General features: G+C 42.0%; 1 protein-coding gene across 1 annotated transcript; it reads left to right on the forward strand.

The window, feature by feature from the left end:
• The first annotated feature begins 2,914 nt into the window (after window positions 1-2,914).
• Window positions 2,915-8,139, forward strand: SAT1 (spermidine/spermine N1-acetyltransferase 1). Its single transcript, XM_056558593.1, has 6 exons — window positions 2,915-3,251; window positions 4,437-4,488; window positions 5,014-5,097; window positions 7,151-7,252; window positions 7,336-7,376; window positions 7,659-8,139. The coding sequence occupies exons 1-6, from the start codon at window positions 3,186-3,188 to the stop codon at window positions 7,827-7,829; spliced, it is 516 nt and encodes a 171-aa protein (XP_056414568.1). The 5' UTR covers window positions 2,915-3,185; the 3' UTR covers window positions 7,830-8,139.
• Window positions 8,140-18,101: the final 9,962 nt, after the last annotated feature.

Raw genomic sequence — 18,101 nt, forward strand, 5'->3', positions numbered from 1 at the left:
GCTGCTACTCCTGTTAGTGTCAGGAACTGTCCAGAGCAGGAGCAAATCCCTAAATTGAACTTTTCCTCCTCTGGACAGTTCCTGACATGGACAGAGGAGGCAGCAGAGAGCACCATGTATAACTGGAAAGACAACATTTTTTCCTCCAGGGCATGCAGGAGCTGATAATACTGAAAATTATTTACAAATCTATACAACTTTCTGTCAACAGTTGATATAAAAACAATTAGTTTTCTCCAGAGTACCTCGGCAAAGTGGTTCTCTAGACATTTGATAGAAGGGTCCCTTGATAAGAAGCAGAATGCAACCTGTCTCCCTGCTGCAATCAGTGAGGAAACCTGACAATAAGTGTTAACATAAATAAGTATATATATATATATATATATATATATATATATATATATATACAAATATATATACATATACACACATAAAACTCAACATGTAGATTCCAAATGGCTTAAAGAGGAACTCTGCCCCTAGACATCTTATCCCCTGTCCAAAGGATAGAGGATAAGATGTCAGATCGCGGGGGTCCCACCACTTGGGACCCCCGCGATCTCTGCTGCGGCACCCCCGCTATCATCACTGCACAGAGTGAACTTGCAATGCAGGGGCCGGAGCATTGTGACGTCACGGCCTACCCCCCCCCATTACAAGTCTATGGGAAGGGGCGTGACTGCTGCCACGCCCCATCCCATAGACTTGTATTGAGGGAGCGGGCCGTGACGTCACGAGGGGGCAGAGCCGTGATGTCATGATGCTCCGGCCCCTGTATCGCCCATCATTACGTACAGAGTGAGTTCCCTCTGTGCAGTGATGACAGCGGGGTGCCGCAGCTGAGATCTCGGGGGTCCCCATAATATGTCTAGGGGCGGAGTACCCCTTTAAGACATTTTGGTGAAACTTCTGTATTGTTAATGAGCCCTTAGTGCAGGGGACAGGATATGAGGACAGTATGTGAGTTCAGGATATGAGGACAGTATGTGAGTTCAGGACATGAGGACTGTGGATTCTTCTGCACCATTCAAACTACAAAAATTCCAGATCCTAGACTGAAGATATGAGAATGGAATGTGGGGTCGGAATATAAGGACAGGATATGAGGTTGGGATATAAGCTCAAGATATGAGGTCCAAATCTGAGGTCTGGATATTAGGAGGCGTTATAAGATGTGGATATGAGGACAGGAGCGACTAGGTTTAGGTGGGAAGACCTGACAATGCCGAGTACTCTGCTAGTGTAGGAATAAAATACTGTATATAGCATAGTATCATTTAAGAAAGATGAAGATCCTCTTCTGTGCATGAGGGATGTAAATAGCTACAACCTCTGGCCCTATATGTTTTGAGAGTTTCCATAAAAATCCACATTCCTAGTAATTGTGTACTCGCATGTTGCAACGTTTATTTCTGTTTCTCTTTTCTTTAGAAATGATGTGGGATGGAGGATGTACTTTTTCATGCACATCTTGTTCTGTTCAGTGGTGCACTGTTTGGTGTTCTGATACAGTATATAGAATTTATGGAAGTGAAACAAAATATGACGGTGTAAACAGTGTATAAACACAGCCTAAGGGTAGGGTCACATGTAACGCATCCGCAGCGTATTTTACGTTCCAGATCTGCCAGTGACCCGACCCATTTTGTGCCTCCAGCTGCAATCCGCCACTACGAGCAGCCACACAGGGGACCTGCGGGTCGGCTAATGCACTCTGACATCACGACTGACATGGCGGAGCAGACACGATGTCTGAGGGCACGCATGTGCAGTCTACTCAAACATTGCAGCTGCTCTGCCATGTCTGAGTGGACTCCGCGACTTGCAGGTCCCCTGTGTGGCTGCTCGTGCCGCTGTAAGCAGGCCAGGGGCGCAGCGAGGCGGGGGTGGCAACAGCTGCGGATCCCTTACGTGTGTCCCTAACCTTATACTTATATATTCTACATAAAGGCAACCATAATAATTATAATATGAACTTTATTCACAAATCAATATCACAATAAAAATCATTAAAATACACAAAGCACAGCATGATATAGGGCTAAAATGGAGAAAAAGGTAAGTGGAAGGAGCTGATGTATGGAATCACAATACTACCAACCTTGTGAGATAGAATAGAGAGATAGATAGATTAAATAGATTACATTGATAGATTAGATAGATAGATAGAGAGAGAGATAGATAAGATAGATAGGTAGATAGATAAGATAGATTATATAGATAGATTAGAGAGGTAGTTAGGTAGATAGATAAGATGGAGAGATAGATAGGTAGATTGATATAGATAGGATAGATAGATAGGTAGATTAGATAGATATATAGAATAGATTAGAATAGATAGATAGGTAGATAGAGATAGATAGGTAGATAGATTAGATAGATTGATAGATATAGATAGATAGAGATAGATAGATTAGATAGGTAGGTAGATAAGATAGAAAGATAGATAAAATAGGTAGGTAGATAGATAGATATAGATAGATTAGATAGGTAGGTAGATAAAATAGAAAGATAGATAAAATAGGTAGATATAGATAGATTCGATAGGTAGATTAGGTAGGTAGATTAGATAGATAGGTAGGTAGATTAGATAGATAGAATAGATTAGAGTAGATATAGATAGGTAGATAGAGGTACATAGAGATAGATAGGTAGGTAGATATAGATAGGTAGATAGATTAGATAGGTAGATAGATAGATAGATTGATTGATAGATAGAGATAGATTGATAGAAAGATAAATGTGTAGCACTACATAAAAGGTGCTGAGACAACACACTACCACTAAGTGGCGCTGAAGAGCTGCCGAGAATATCCCTCTAGTCAGTGAGTCACAGTTTCCGGGATCCGTGACGTCAACGATCAGCGAGTATGGGGCGGGGTAAATAAAATAAAAAAATAAAAAAAACAGACGTTATGCAATCCTGTTTCTATTGGCTGACAGGCAGAGGAGGGCAGTACTGGAGGCGGGTTAATGTCTATAAATAAAGTAGCCGAGGGTTACGTTCCGTACTTCGACGTCGGAGATTGCGGTGCACCGTGGCTTGTTCGAGGATTCTCTGCCGAGTCAGGGTCCCAGACTGACTAAGGAGCGGAAGCCCCTGGGAAGCGAATGAAGAAACACCTTATCCTACTCTTCACGTACAGAGGACTTGTGAGAAAAGGGAAAAAGAACAAGAGACGAAAATGGCCAATTATGTCATACGGTCAGCTGTGCCCGGAGACTGTAAAGACATATTGCGACTCATAAAGGTACGCTGACGTCATCGTGCTGGGTCACGTGACTATTCATGAGACTCCGATTACCGTAAAGGAGCTGTTTTATGTCACTAGAACGTCGTTAACGTGAGATACCTGCATAAAGATTTCAAGTATATACTTTATATCAGTGTTTCCTAACCAGTGTGCCTCCAGCTGTTCAGCTGTCCGGGCATTCTGGGAGTTGTAGTTTTGCAACAGCTGGAGGCACACTGGTTAGGAAACCCTGCCTTATATAAAGGCTTCTTCATTATATTTTCTTATGGTTTCAAAACCAATGACTAGCAATTTGTCATGGCATTCTGGGAGTTGTAGTTTTACAACAGCTGGAGGAACACTGGTTAGAAAACACTGCCACATATATATATATATATATATATATATATATATATATATATATATATGCTTCTACATTATATTTTCTTATGGTTTCCAAACCAGTGACTAGCATCTGTCAGGGCATTCTGCTAGTTGTTGTTTTGAAACAGCTGGAGGCACACTGGTTAGGAAACCCTGCCTTATATAAAGGCTTATACATTATATTTTCTTATGTTTTCCAAACCTGTGACTAGCATCTGTCAGTATTCTGGGAGTTGTAGTTTTGCCACAGATTGGGGACTATTGCCCTAAGGGGACACTATGCCAGCTGTGCCAGTGAGTTGTGTATAACTTTCAATTTCTTCCTGGTACCACCAGGGTTACTAGTCAGTATGAAGAAGTGATCTTTATACCATGTTGCAATAGCCTTTAACCTAGGAGCCTGCACTTCATACTAAGCAGTTTTGCAATCTGAGCTGGTGTAACTCCCTGGTGATCTAGTGCCAACATATTCTGTGTTGCAGTACAAAGATTGTCAGCGATGAACTCAGTCTGATGATGAGCCTGGCTGCTTGGCTTCTTTTTGATCAGCGCCAATCTAGCTCTGCTAGGTTTCCTGGTTCAAAAGGAGATTTGTGCAGTAAGTGTTTCCCAGTCAGATGTTGAAAAACTACAAATCCCAACATGGCTGCACAAGTATACTGGGAGCTGTAGTTTTGCAACAGCTGGAGGCCCACCGGTTGTAAAACACTGCACTTAGGGCACTTTTATAGGAAAGTACCAAAGTTTTTCAATGTTTTTGAACTGTGGGTGGACCTGTAGTCATTGACTTAATACATTTTATTTATTTTGTTCTTACAGGAATTGGCCAAATACGAAGAAATGGAAAACCAAGTAGTACTAACTGAGAAAGGTATGAATCAAACCTGTGTGCTGTTTTTTTATTATGCATCTGCAATGTACAAGAATAAAGCTGCAGTTTTAGTAGGCTTGGTGCACCTGCAGTGTGTACTGCTATTTTAGGCTTGGTTGGTATGGCAATTTGTTTTGCTTTACTGATCCCTGAACAGGCACACTGCCAGTTTGATCCCTTGAGCCTTTCGAAGACTGCTTAGACAAATTAAATGGAACTGTGTGTGTTTGTTCGTGTGTGTTTGTTCGTGTGTGTTTGTTCGTGTGTGTTTGTTCGTGTGTGTTTGTTCGTGTGTGTTTGTTCGTGTGTGTTTGTTCGTGTGTGTTTGTTCGTGTGTGTGTTTGTGTTTGTGTGTGTGTGTGTGTGTGTGTGTGTTTGTGTGTGTGTTTGTGTGTGTGTTTGTGTGTGTGTTTGTGTGTGTGTTTGCGTGTGTGTTTGCGTGTGTGTGTGTGTGTGTGTGTGTGAGAATTGTCTAGATACTGGCTTCATGTAGCATGCAGACCAAATGGTTTCTTTTCTGTTTAGATCTTTTAGAAGACGGCTTTGGAGAACATCCTTTCTACCACTGTCTTGTCGCTGAAGTGCCGAAAGAAAATAAGACTGTAGATGGTAACGAGATAATTTCTGTAGCTTCTTATTGTTGTGACTTATGTTGAACCTTGTGGCATTTCTTGTATTTGACCCTATTTGTAAGCAGTTGCAATATTTGTTAAAACACATTTTCTCTTTAATTTGTCCCCAATCTTCAGGTTACAGTCTCTAGCTTCGCCATGTACATGGATGGCCCTTCCGTGTACATGGGTGGGCGGGGAGGTAACTAAAAGATCCGTTACACAATAACATAGATGAGCATGAAAGAGGTAAGGCTGCTAGGGACATCCATTAGAGAATAACCAACCAACACGGTAGATCAGAAAACGTGTGCAGTTGATCAGGGTGCTAGTGGAGAACACTGAGTTTTTCATTACATCTGCGGAAAATTCTCCACCATTTCAAGAACAATCTGTTACGAACTGCAAAATTTGACCTAGGGGCAGAGTTGCTTATAAATCTCCCACTTTCCACCTAACAATTCCTTTTGTGTGGACACCAACTTTGGTTGTTTTTTTTTTTTTGTTTGTTTTTTAATAGTTAAAACTGCTTTTCATCTTTCCAGTCTTTCATTTCTGCAAAATTGGATTCAGCATTCAATAATAAACTGTATTTAGTACTTTTTTTTTATTTTTTTGGGAGACGAGTTAATGGTGCTGTGGATTATTCTGAACTGCCGTGTAAAAGGAAATCTCTATAGTGGAAATCGTGCAGCATTAAGTGCAAATATTACAATGTGTGACTTTGGTTTAGAATATACAGCTTTGGAAAAAAGGAGACCACTGCAAAACTAGTTTTTCTGGCTTTATGCATTGTTTTCAGACCTCAAATTAATATGAAAAAAATCATTTTTAGAGATAATACTAATGTGTTAAATTGGGAAGAGTTCAGAAATCAATATTTGGTGAAATAATTCTAACTTTTAATCATGCTGTTGGGTGACTTTATTCCACTCTTGGCACACATTCAAGTAGCTTAACTTTAAAGGCTTGTAACATCCTCTCTATTGCTAAAGTTCCTGAGGTTTTTGATTGGGTTCTGGTCTGGATATTTGACTTGCCATAACAGGGTATTGATCTGGTGGCCCTCCATTCCCTTGATTGACTTGGCTGTGTGGCCTGGAGCAGAATCCTGCTGGAAAAAACTATTGTCAGAATAGGGAACATTTTCAGAGCAGAAAAAACAGGTGGTGGTCCAGGATACCCTAGTTCATGCATGCTTTACATCTAGGGTGACCTATCCCTAGATAACTGATTCTCTTTCAAATTCTGTGGGTGCGAAACACTGGCTTGTAGGCCTCTACCTGGTGTTAAGTTGAAAATTTGTCTTGTCAAAAGATGAACTTGCTCTTTCGTCATTTTCCTTATGGTCTTTTGCAAACTTCTGCTTGGCTCTGTTTGTCATTGATAAATGGCTTTCTTGCTAGCTATGTGCAACTTCATACTTGTCCCTAGGAGACTTTTGAACAGTCCTCACTGCACTTCACCATAGCTACTGTTTGCCATAATTTTTGTATTTTCATGTCTTCCTAAGGTTGAATGATATTCTAATGGGTTGACCGTTATCTTGGCCTGTGGACAGTCACTTTTGCCTTGTGCTGCTGTGTAGCTTTGTCCCCAATGTTAATTGACCTTGTTCTTGTAAACTGCTGTTGATCAGGATGGAAGCAACTTCACGCTCACTGTATTCCTCTGCCAGTAAAGCCAGAACGGAACATTTTATTTTCCCCACTGAGATTTTCTTTTCAACTTTAGCCATGCTGAATAGTGTTGTTTTAGTTCAAATTACCTTTTAAGTACTACTTGCATTATTTTTGCCTTCGAGCTTTTCCATGTTAAATTAGATTTGGTTCAAGTAATCTCTTAATCAGTAACTTATTAAGGAACATGTGGTTTGCCTGTGTTGGCATTTAACATGATAGAATGACCGCCATACATGTAGAGATGCTGATGTAAGAAATTAGGAGTGGTCTAATTTTTTTTCAGAGCTGTAGGTGTGCATGAAGTGAGATGAGCGGTATGTAATATATCCTTAAGTGACCTTCTAAATGAGTCATTTTCTTCTTTAACAGGATATACAATCGTTGGATTTGCTATGTACTACTTCACTTATGACCCATGGATAGGGAAGCTTCTCTATCTTGAAGACTTCTATGTGATGAATGAGTTAAGAGGTAAGTTTTCTGTAAATTCATGATGGCAGCTGCTAAAATAGGTGATTTGTTTGTTATAGAATTTATTTTTTGTATCCTTGTAGGGTCAGGAATTGGGTCAGAAATATTCAAGCACCTAAGTCAGGTGAGTAGTGTTTTTGTGTGTTGTTGATTAGCTTTTGAAGTGTAATTTGTAAAATTGTCAGAATGGATGGCTTACTTGTTCATGAGAGCTTCAGGGTTTTGGCTGTAGTGTACCTGACAAAAAATCTGAAAAGGGGCAACAGTCTGCTGTAACCTATTCTTTAAAACAAGTCTAACACATTAGATACAGCGAATAGGCTTTAAATCTATTTAGACATTCCTACAACCAATCTGAATTCTTGGCCCATGTTACATACTGAACTGACTCTCCCTTTCCCACCAGATTGCTGTGAAGTGTCGCTGTAGCAGTATGCACTTCCTGGTAGCAGAGTGGAATGAGCCATCTATTCGGTTCTACAAGAGACGTGGTGCATCCGATCTTTCCACTGAAGAAGGCTGGCGCCTCTTTAAGATCGACAAAGAGTACTTGTCCAAGATGGCATCTGAGGAATGAATCTCAGTATATCCGTTGTTAAAATAAAAATGCTTTTCTTTTGCTTGCTTGTTATGTAGTGTTTACATGGTCACTAATTCAGAAGCTTTAGTACCAGTGGCATTGTGACATGATATTCACTTACCAGCTTTTCATCAGTTTCCTTTGACAGAGTGTTCGTGAAGCCCTCCAAACAGAAGATCCTCAGTTGTGTGTGTATATATAACTTCATTCTTGTAAGTCGTGTGATTGTGTACAATGTACACACTGGTATTTAAGGTTTTTGTATACTTAACCTGTTTTTACAAATTAAAGAGCGGCTTTTGTTCTATATGTTCTCTTGGTGTCCTTGGTTATCCCTATGCACTGAATTAAGTGTTAATGTGTTTTAGGGTGATTGTAGAACAGAAACCCATGGCAAAGGTCAGGAGGTGATGGACACAGAAAATGAGCTAAAACATGAGCATGCATGGCATCTGTGACTTAGGCTGGGTCCACACTACGTTTTGTCCCATACGGGAGCGCATACGGCAGGGGGGAGCTAAAACCTCGCGCTCCCGTATGTGACCGTATGCGCTCCCGTATGCCATTCACTTCAATGAGCCGACCGGAGTGAAACGTTCGGTCCGGTCGGCTCATTTTTGCGCCGTATGCGCTTTTACAACCGGACCTAAAACTGTGGTTGACCACGGTTTTAGGTCCGGTTGTAAAAGAGCACACGGCGCAAAAATGAGCCGACCGGACCGAACGTTTCACTCCGGTCGGCTCATTGAAATGAATGACATACGGGAGCGCATACGGTCACATACGGGAGCGCGAGGTTTTAGCTCCCCCCTGCCGTATGCGCTCCCGTATGGGACAAAACGTAGTGTGGACCCAGCCTTATCTCCTTACAGTCTCTGTGCAGAGAATTGCTGCCATGAGTCCATAAAGTTCTACCTATAACCCTAATAAGTCCCTATTGAGTTGAGTAGTGTGAGCTCCCCAATTTCTATTTTTAACACCATGATCATCCCTTCCCTCAATGATTGGGGTATTCTGCCCTCCACTACCATCTTCTCGTACAGTTCTAACAGGTCTGGGAAAATGAGATTCCTTAGCGCTACATAGAGCTCTGCTGGGTGTTTGTAACTCTCCGGGGTCCTGCTGGGCCTAAAGAATTTAGAGGCAGAGATCAGCTCCCTCACTATCAAAGGATCGTCCATGGGCGATGTGTCTGAACTTAGCCTGTTCACTTCAATGGTGCAGATGAAATCTCTGCCCAACATTACAGTCCTAGTGGTTGCGAGCTGGGCCTGTAGGGTCAGGAAAACCTCTAGACTCCCACCCACATCAGGAGAGGTGTACACATTGATGAGCATTATGGGTTTCTCTAAGATGCCATCTGCAATTAGCAATCTGCCAAAGACAAATTCCCCCGTAGCAGATTGGCCACCCCTGCTGTCACCCTCATCAGACCAGTAAAAGGGGCCATGGGAACACTGCTTGGCCAGATGGTTATAAGACAGAAGAGAGCAAAGCACATTTCTGCAACATGTACACATAACACATCTGGGAATCTAAAAAGGTAAGCACAGTCTTATGTCTAATCCTACCTCTAATACCCCTTACGTTAATGCTAAAGATGTTAAGCTTAAAAATGGGGAATAAAAAGGTTAGTGCAGATGGTCTCCTCTATGGTGTCTGTCAGCTCCTGTGGGTTCTCCAGACATCCTTCCCAAAAATTCCAAGGGAGGGGAGTTTGGTATGTTTCCACAACTTTCTTTTTGTTGAACTCTGCACTTGCGTTGCGGGGGCTTTTGCCTTCTTACCCTCTTTGACCAGCTTTGCCTTGGCCTTCTGTGCCATTGAAGCTTGTGTTGGATTCTCTCTGGCTGGAGCATTCGCCGCCAAAGATGCCCACGTTCTCTCCCTCAGGGGACAGTCCTTGTAACTGTGGGCCACTTGTCTACAGAGGATACATGTCTTTACCTTCGATCAATCCCTTGTAGTATGGCCTGTCACTTGATTTAATCTGCAGGCAGCTTTCTTGCTTAATTGATCTCGTGCCCCTTCTTGCCACATCTCCTGCAGGTCTGTGGCATGTCTGGGTAAAAGATCAGTCCTGAGGAGTTGCCCAAGGAGAATGTCTGTCAGTGAAAGGTGCTGGAGTCAGTCTCAGGAGGAAGGGTCTTTGTTAAGCCTGACGACTGCTGACCACTTGGTGGTCTAGAGGCTGTTCAGGATGTGAATGGGTTCCTTCACCAGAGTGCAAAAAAACGCCTCTGGTAGGTTGAAATGTCCTTGCTGGGTGTATGTGGGTTCGGCATTGAAACCGTCACCCACCTCTCATCTCTTAGGATAGGGCAGTTGCACATGAAGCCACAGAAAGGGGATTAAGGTCTCGCTGCTTTCACCACCTCTCAATATCTTCTATAGGTGTTGATGGACACAAACATGCTGTAGAAGGATCCCCTGACAAATGCTTGAATGATGACGGTGTTGTCCTTGGTGAACCCCTGCTCCTTGACCATCTTCTTGCAGAACAAGTCGTGGGACATGTCCAGCATCCTTCCACCCACTGGCTTTAGCTCTAAGGCAACAGTCTGGAGGAAGCTGGAAAATGTGCATGAGGATGTGGTCCATTGCAAGCCCTTCTCCGAAAGGAGAGAGGGCCCCAACAAACCTACCCTTTCCTACTGGCCAAATGGCACCTGCAAAGGCTCAGGTTTAATGTCCCTTTTTGATGAAGTTACTAAAGGACCACAAGTGCTCCCAGCATAAACCTATGTCTTAACCAGCGTATCAGCCAAGGAGCTTTAGAAATTGGCATCCCAAGCCCAAGAGTTGCATGGAAGTGAGGAACCTAATGGCCACACACCTCCCCTAGACCATCATGAGGAACACCCTAAAGGGCTACCATACCCTTACCAATCCTAGTGATAGAAAGTTTCAAAGTGACTGACAAAAATAAATAAATTAATGTGTGCTGTGAAGTACAGCCCGGACATGTCTGGATCTATAAAAATTCCCCAATCCTAGCCAGAAGACTTGTATTCTAAGAGTGCCTGCTAGAAAGGTTTAACCCGATAACGACCATGGACAAGTATAGACGTCCAGGTTGGCGGGCGTTCCCGCACCTGGACGTCTATACTCGTCCATTCTTCTCGTGGGTGCTGCCCAGTGCACCCACAAGATCGCGGCAGGGACTCAGCTGTATCACACAGCCGGGACCCTGCTGCACTGCCAGGACCGAAGTAAACTTCGGTCCCGGCAGTTTTAACCCTTACAGCCGCGGTCGGAAGTGACCGCGGGCTGGAAGTGTTATGACAGAGGGAGGGAGCTCCCTCTGTCTCCTCTGCAGTACCCCGCATCGCGATCGCGGGGTGCTGTGTGTAATACACGGCTGGCCGGGACCCTGCCGCACTGCCGGGAGTGAAGTTCACTTCACTCCCGACAGTTTAACCCTTACAGCCGCGGTCAGAAGTGACCGCGCGCTGTAAGGAGTTCTGACAGAGGGAGGGGGCTCCCTCTGTCTTTCCTGCAGCACCCCGCAGCGCGATCGCGGGGTGCTGTGTGTGGCCGCACTGCCGGGAGTGAAGTTCACTTCACTCCTGACAGTTTAACCCCTACAGCCGCGGTCAGAAGTGACCGCGCGCTGTAAGGAGTTCTGACAGAGGGGAGGGGGGCTCCCTCTGTCTCTCCTGCAGCACCCCGCATCGCGATCGCGGGGTGCTGCTGCATACCTGGGCTGCCGGGGGTCCTACAAAGACTCCCAGGTCTGCCCTGGGTATTGCCTGCTAGTGAAATATGCTGCCTGCTAGTGAAAACTGGCAGGCAGCATATAACTGCAATGCTTTGGAATACTAAGTATTCCAAAGCATTAAAAAGTGTAAAAATAAAAATGTAATAAAAGTGTAAAAAAAATATATATATTAAAAATAAATGAATCTAATTAAAAAAAAAAGCATAATGTGTAGGATTGCATTGGCGGACATCCGCAGCATGTAATATGCTGCGGATGTCCGCCACGTGATCCTACACATTATGCAGCAGTCACGGTAATGAGCTCGCTGCTGCGGCTGGGTAGCTTTGTGCGTCCACTCATAGCGGCGGATTTTCCGCCAGCAGTCATGAGCGGACACACTGAGCTACCCAGCCGCAGCAGTAATGGATATATTCGCCATGAGCGGGTGCTTATTCCCACAACATGGCGGATATATTCATCAGGAGCCTTAACTGTCACAGACAGACGCGTTATACTGCCAGCCGACCAAGGACCAATCAGAGAGGTCCCTGGTCCAGCCAATAACTTGTAGGGGTGCGGTATATAAATAGGGTCACTTGTGGGGGTGGGGGTACTGTTCTGCCCTGAAAGCCAAATGGCGCTCCTCTCCTTCTTAGTCCTACCACGCGGCCAAGGAACCATATATGGCCAAAGCGGGGGTATTTCCGAACATGGGACAAGCAGCTAAATAAAATATAAGGTGCATTTCTTTCAATATCAGAAGTGATGTACAAAAAATATGTCCCCCAAATGATGCATTTGTGAAAAATTGCAATTTTCGAATTTTTAACACTGACTTTGTAATAATTCCTGCCAAAAAACTATGGTGTTAAGATACTCACTGTACCCCCTAGCGAATACCTTGAGGGGTCTAGTTTTTAAAATGGGGTCATTTGGGGGGTACTACCTTTTAATTTCTGCAAACCTTGCATAGCACATAAAAAAGATGTACTTTTCAAATTTTCAAAATTTCAAGTTAAATTGTTAGGCTTCTAACTAATATAAAATATTAATTAAAAACTAAAAAATGACGTCAAAATAAAGTAGACATCTGAAAGTATAAGTTTCATAAACTATTTGGTCAGTATGTATAAATATATGCAACCAATTAGTGTTAAAATAGCAAAAAATTGTAATTTTTTGTAAAAATTTCATGATTTTTTGCATTGTAAAAAAAAAAATGACAAATGATATCGGCTTACTTTTACTATGTACATGAAGGACAACTTGTGACAAAAAAACAATGTCAGAATTATCGTGATTGGCAAAACGTTACCAGAGTTATTCTCTAATAAAGACAGACATCCCCGATTTGAAAAAACAGGCCTGGTCTTTCAGGGGCGTACAGGTTTATTTGTATTGGTCCTTAAGGGGTTAAGTTGATTAGTGCCTGTGCTTCCATTTATAAGACCTGCCTCCCAGTGAGTTTTGACACTGCATAGTCTTAAAGGCTATGCAATGCTTTGCTGGTAAAAAAAAAACATATGCATATAACCCTAACCCAGTCTTATATAAAAAAAAAATGCAATAAAGAGAAATAAATACCTTAACCCAGAAGATCCCTCAATGGAACTTTTCTCTTTAACTGGCTTGACAAAAGACATGTACAGTCTCATAGGCTATGCAATACTTCTCTGGTATATCTAAAAAGAAAATGCAAAAAACCCTAACCCAGTCTTTTTTTTTGTTTTTTATTGAAAATAACTTTATTTGCAATCTATCGTCAATCACATCTACAGTATATATATCAAAACCTGTGCAGAGGAAAAGTTGTCCAGTTGCCCATAGTAGCAACCAATCAGCTCGCTTCTTTCATTTTTAACAAGGCCTCTGCAAAATGAAAGAAGCAATCGGATTGGTTGCTATGGGCAACTTTATCTTTGCACAAGTTTTGATAAATCTCCCCCAATGTGTTTATATATGTACTGTATGTATGTATATATGTTCCAGCATAACTTCCAAACGGCTAAAAATATTAACATGAAACTTGGCACACATGTTACTTATATGGCAACAACAAACATAGGACAGGTGAATTAACCCTTACTCACCCCCATTTGCCAGGGTCAGGGTTTTTGTTTAATGTCCCATACAAGTCTATGGGAAATATATGTTACTGCATAACTTCCAAACGGCTGGAGATATTTCGATAATACTTGGTCACATGTTACTTATAAGGCCACTAAAAATATAGGATAGTTAATTTAACCCTAACCTACCCCCATTTGCGAGGGTCAGGGTTTTTGTCTAAAGTCCAATGCAAATCTATGGGAAATGTATGTTCCAGCATTACTTCCATACAGCTGGAGATATTTAGCTGATACTTGGTCACATGTTACTTATATGTCAAATAAAAATATGTAATAGTTAAATTAACCCCTAACCTACCCCCATATGTGAAGGATGGAGTTTTTTCTGGGGGTTTCAAGTCCTATACAAGTATATAGGACTTCTGGTACCTTACTCCACAAGCTCCGCATCTCCTGGTGAGTGTGTCAGTCTGGCTTGAGAGCCATACCCTTCCTGCATGCCACGCCCCATATAGCAAAGACAAGCCAACCCTTTAAGCCACACCGCTTTTATTTTCAGTTTACAATATCTTCATCACAACTCAGCCTCACCTGAGGATGGGGTACGAGGATTAGAAATGAGGGTAGGATATTGGGACAGGATGATGTTGGGATATGAGGTAGGGATATGAGGACAGAATATGAGGATGGGATATTAGGGCAGAATATGAGGTCAGAATATGAGGAGGGGATTTGGGGTTGGGATATGGGGACGGGATATTCGGTCAGGATATGAGGATGGGACATGAGGACGGGATATTAGGTCGGAATATAAGGAGGGGATTTGGGGTGGGCATATAAAGAGGGGATATGGGGTCAGGATTTGAGGGCAGCATATGAGGACAAAAGCTTTCTCCTTTGTTGCTTTTCCTCCCCCACAATTATTAGATAGGAGAAACTGGGCAGCGCCGGGTACTCAGCTAGTCTATATATATATATAAAACTCAATGGGTGAGATTTATCAAAACCTGTGCAGAGATTAAGTTGACCAGTTGCCCATAACAACCAATCAGATAGCTTTTTTCATTTTTCATAGATTAAAAAAAAAAAAAAAAAATGAAAGAAGTGATCTGATTGGTTTTCTATGGGCAACTGGTGAACTATTCCTCTGCACAGGGTTTGATAAATCTCCCCCAATGTGTGTATGTGTGCATGTTCCAGCATCACTTCCAAACGGCTAACGATATTTCCATAAAACTTGGTACACATGTTACTTATATGTCAACTTAAAATATAGGATAGGTAAATTAACCCTTACCCACCCCCATTTGTGATGGTCAGGATTTTTGTTTAACCCCTTAAGGACGCAGGACGTAAATGTACGTCCTGGTGAGGTGGTACTTAACGCACCAGGACGTACATTTACGTCCTAAGCATAACCGCGGGCATCGGAGCGATGCCCGTGTCATGCGCGGCTGATCCCGGCTGCTAATCGCAGCCAGGGACCCGCCGGCAATGGCCGACGCCCGCGATCTCGCGGGCGTCCGCCATTAACCCCTCAGGTGCCGGGATCAATACAGATCCCGGCATCTGCGGGAGTTCGCGATTAAAATGAACGATCGGATCGCCCGCAGCGCTGCTGCGGGGATCCGATCATTCATAACGCCGCACGGAGGTCCCCTCACCTTCCTCCGTGCGGCTCCCGGCGTCTCCTGCTCTGGTCTGTGATCGAGCAGACCAGAGCAGGAGATGACCGATAATACTGATCTGTTCTATGTCCTATACATAGAACAGATCAGTATTAGCAATCATGGTATTGCTATGAATAGTCCCCTATGGGGACTATTCAAGTGTAAAAAAAAATGTAAAAAAATGTAAAAGTAAAAGTAAAAAAAAAGTGAAAAATCCCCTCCCCCAATAAAAAAGTAAAACGTCCGTTTTTTCCTATTTTACCCCCAAAAAGCGTAAAAAACATTTTTTATAGACATATTTGGTATCGCCGCGTGCGTAAATGTCCGAACTATTAAAATAAAATGTTAATGATCCCGTACAGTGAACGGCGTGAACGAAAAAAATTTTAAAAAGTCCAAAATTCCTACTTTTTTAATACATTTTATTAAAAAAAAATTTATAAAAAATGTATTAAAAGTTTTTTATATACAAATGTGGTATCAAAAAAAAGTACAGATCATGGCGCATAAAATGAGCCCCCATACCGCCGCTTATACGGAAAAATAAAAAAGTTATAGGTCATCAAAATAAAGGGATTATAAACGTACTAATTTGGTTAAAAAGTTTGTGATTTTTTTTAAGCGCAACAATAATATAAAAGTATATAATATGGGTATCATTTTAATCGTATTGACCCTCAGAATAAAGAACACATGTCATTTTTACCAGAAATTGTACGGCGTGAAAACAAAACCTTCCAAAATTATCAAAATTGCGTTTTTCGTTTTAATTTCCCCACAAAAATAGTGTTTTTTGGTTGCGCCATACATTTTATGATATAATGAGTGATGTCATTACAAAGGACAACTGGTCATGCAAAAAATAAGCCCTCATACTAGTCTGTGGATGAAAATATAAAAGAGTTATGATTTTTAGAAGGCGAGGAGGAAAAAATGAAAACGTAAAAATTAAATTGTCTGAGTCCTTAAGGCCAAAATGGGCTGAGTCCTTAAGGGGTTAAAGGGGTACTCCCGTGGAAAACTTTTTTTTTTTTTTTTTAAATCAACCGGTACCAGAAAGTTAAACAGATTTGTAAATGACTTCTATTAAAAAATATCAATCCTTCCAGTACTTTTTAGGGGCTATATACTACAGAAGAAATTATTTTCTTTTTGGATTTCTCTGATGTCACGACCACAGTGCTCTCTGCTGACCTCTGCTGTTGGAACTGTCCAGAGTAGGAAAAAATCCCCATAGTAAACATATGCGGCTCTGGACAGTTCCTAAAATGGACAGCAGAGGTCAGCAGAGAGCACTGTGGTCGTGACAGAAGAGAAATCCAAAAAGAAAAACATTTCCTCTGTAGTATACAGCCCATAAAATATTATGTATTGGAAGGATTCAAATTTTTTAATAGAAGTAATTTAAAAATCTGTTTAACTTTCTGGCACCAGTGTATTTAAAAAAAATGTTTTTCACGGGAGTACCCCTTTAAAGTCCCATACAAGTCTATGGAAAATATATGTTACTACATAACTTCCAAACGTCTGGAGATATTTCGATAATACTTGGTACATATATTACTTATATGTCAAATAAAAATATAGGATAGTTAAATTAACCCTAAGCTACCCCTTATGTGAAGGATGGGCGTCTGTTTCAGGTCCCATGCAAGTATATGGGGCTTCCAATACCTTACTCCACAAGCTCCTCTCTTAATCTCCTGGTGAGTGCGTCAGTCTGGCTTGCAAGCCACATCCTCCCTGCATGCCACAACCCATCTCACAAAGCCACACCCACCCTTTAAGTCATACCCCTTTTATTTTCTACCCTTTTGCACGTCGGTCTGGCTGGCAAATCATGTCACTCCTTCAAAGCCATGCTCCATTCTAATTTTGGCTTGAAGATTATATATGAGATAAAAGGTCGGGATATGAGGACGAAATATGAGGTCTGGATATGAGGTGGGGATATGAGTTGGGGATGGGAGGTCAGAATGTGAGGACGGGATATGAGATCAGGATATGAGGTCTAGATATGAGGTCGGAATGAGGATGGGATATGAGGTGGGGATATGGGGATGGGATATGAGCTTGGGATAAGAGGATGGATATGAGATGAGGACAAAAGCTTCCTCCTTTGTTGCTTTTCCTCCCCCATAAGGATTAGGTAGGAAAAACTGGGCAACATCGGGTACTCTGCTAGTATACAAGAAATGATGCATTCACCATACATAACATGACAGCACAATATACAACACAGGTTCCCTGCGCTATAAATCATACTACATGATACACTAACATTTCTGCATACATTTTAAAACAAGTTTTCAAAACCAAAAGTATCTACAGTATCAACCAACAAAGCATAGGGGACTGCAATAGGGGAAGGGGGTGGGGAAGTCAGGAAATAGGAAGGGGAGATCACAGGCCAAAGCTTTATTTAAAGACAAAGAAGCACACCAATCATACAGGCTAGACAATGATCTTATGGAGAGAAAAAAGAAGCAAAAGAAAAAGCAGGCAATGGATCAGCCTGCTCCGGTCCAGGCATGTTGTCCCTGTTGCTGACAATACAGTTTTTGGTCAGCCTATAGCGTTCTTAAAACAGTTCATTATATCCCTAACCCAGTCTTATAAACAATTCAATGATCCAATGGGAAAATCCTAACCAACAGTTCCCCACTGGAACATTTCTCCTTGAGAAGAATGCAAAAAGACATGTAAAGTCTTATAGGATAATGGTCTGCTGGTAAAACAAAACATATAAAACAATCTATATATATATAAAACTAAATGGCCCTCATTTACTATTGCAAACCCAACATGTTTTGTCGGGTTGTACGCC

The sequence above is a fragment of the Hyla sarda genome, chromosome 2, assembly GCF_029499605.1.
Source record: "Hyla sarda isolate aHylSar1 chromosome 2, aHylSar1.hap1, whole genome shotgun sequence".
Taxonomy (NCBI): Eukaryota; Metazoa; Chordata; class Amphibia; order Anura; family Hylidae; genus Hyla; species Hyla sarda.

Excerpts from the sequence above, each read along its gene's own strand:
- SAT1 (XM_056558593.1), top strand. The coding sequence starts at position 3,186 with ATGGCCAATTATGTCATACGGTCAGCTGTGCCCGGAGACTGTAAAGAC. Across the intron at positions 3,252-4,436 it reads ACATATTGCGACTCATAAAG|GAATTGGCCAAATACGAAGA; the intron begins GTACGCTGACGT and ends TTGTTCTTACAG. Across the intron at positions 5,098-7,150 it reads AGAAAATAAGACTGTAGATG|GATATACAATCGTTGGATTT; the intron begins GTAACGAGATAA and ends CTTCTTTAACAG.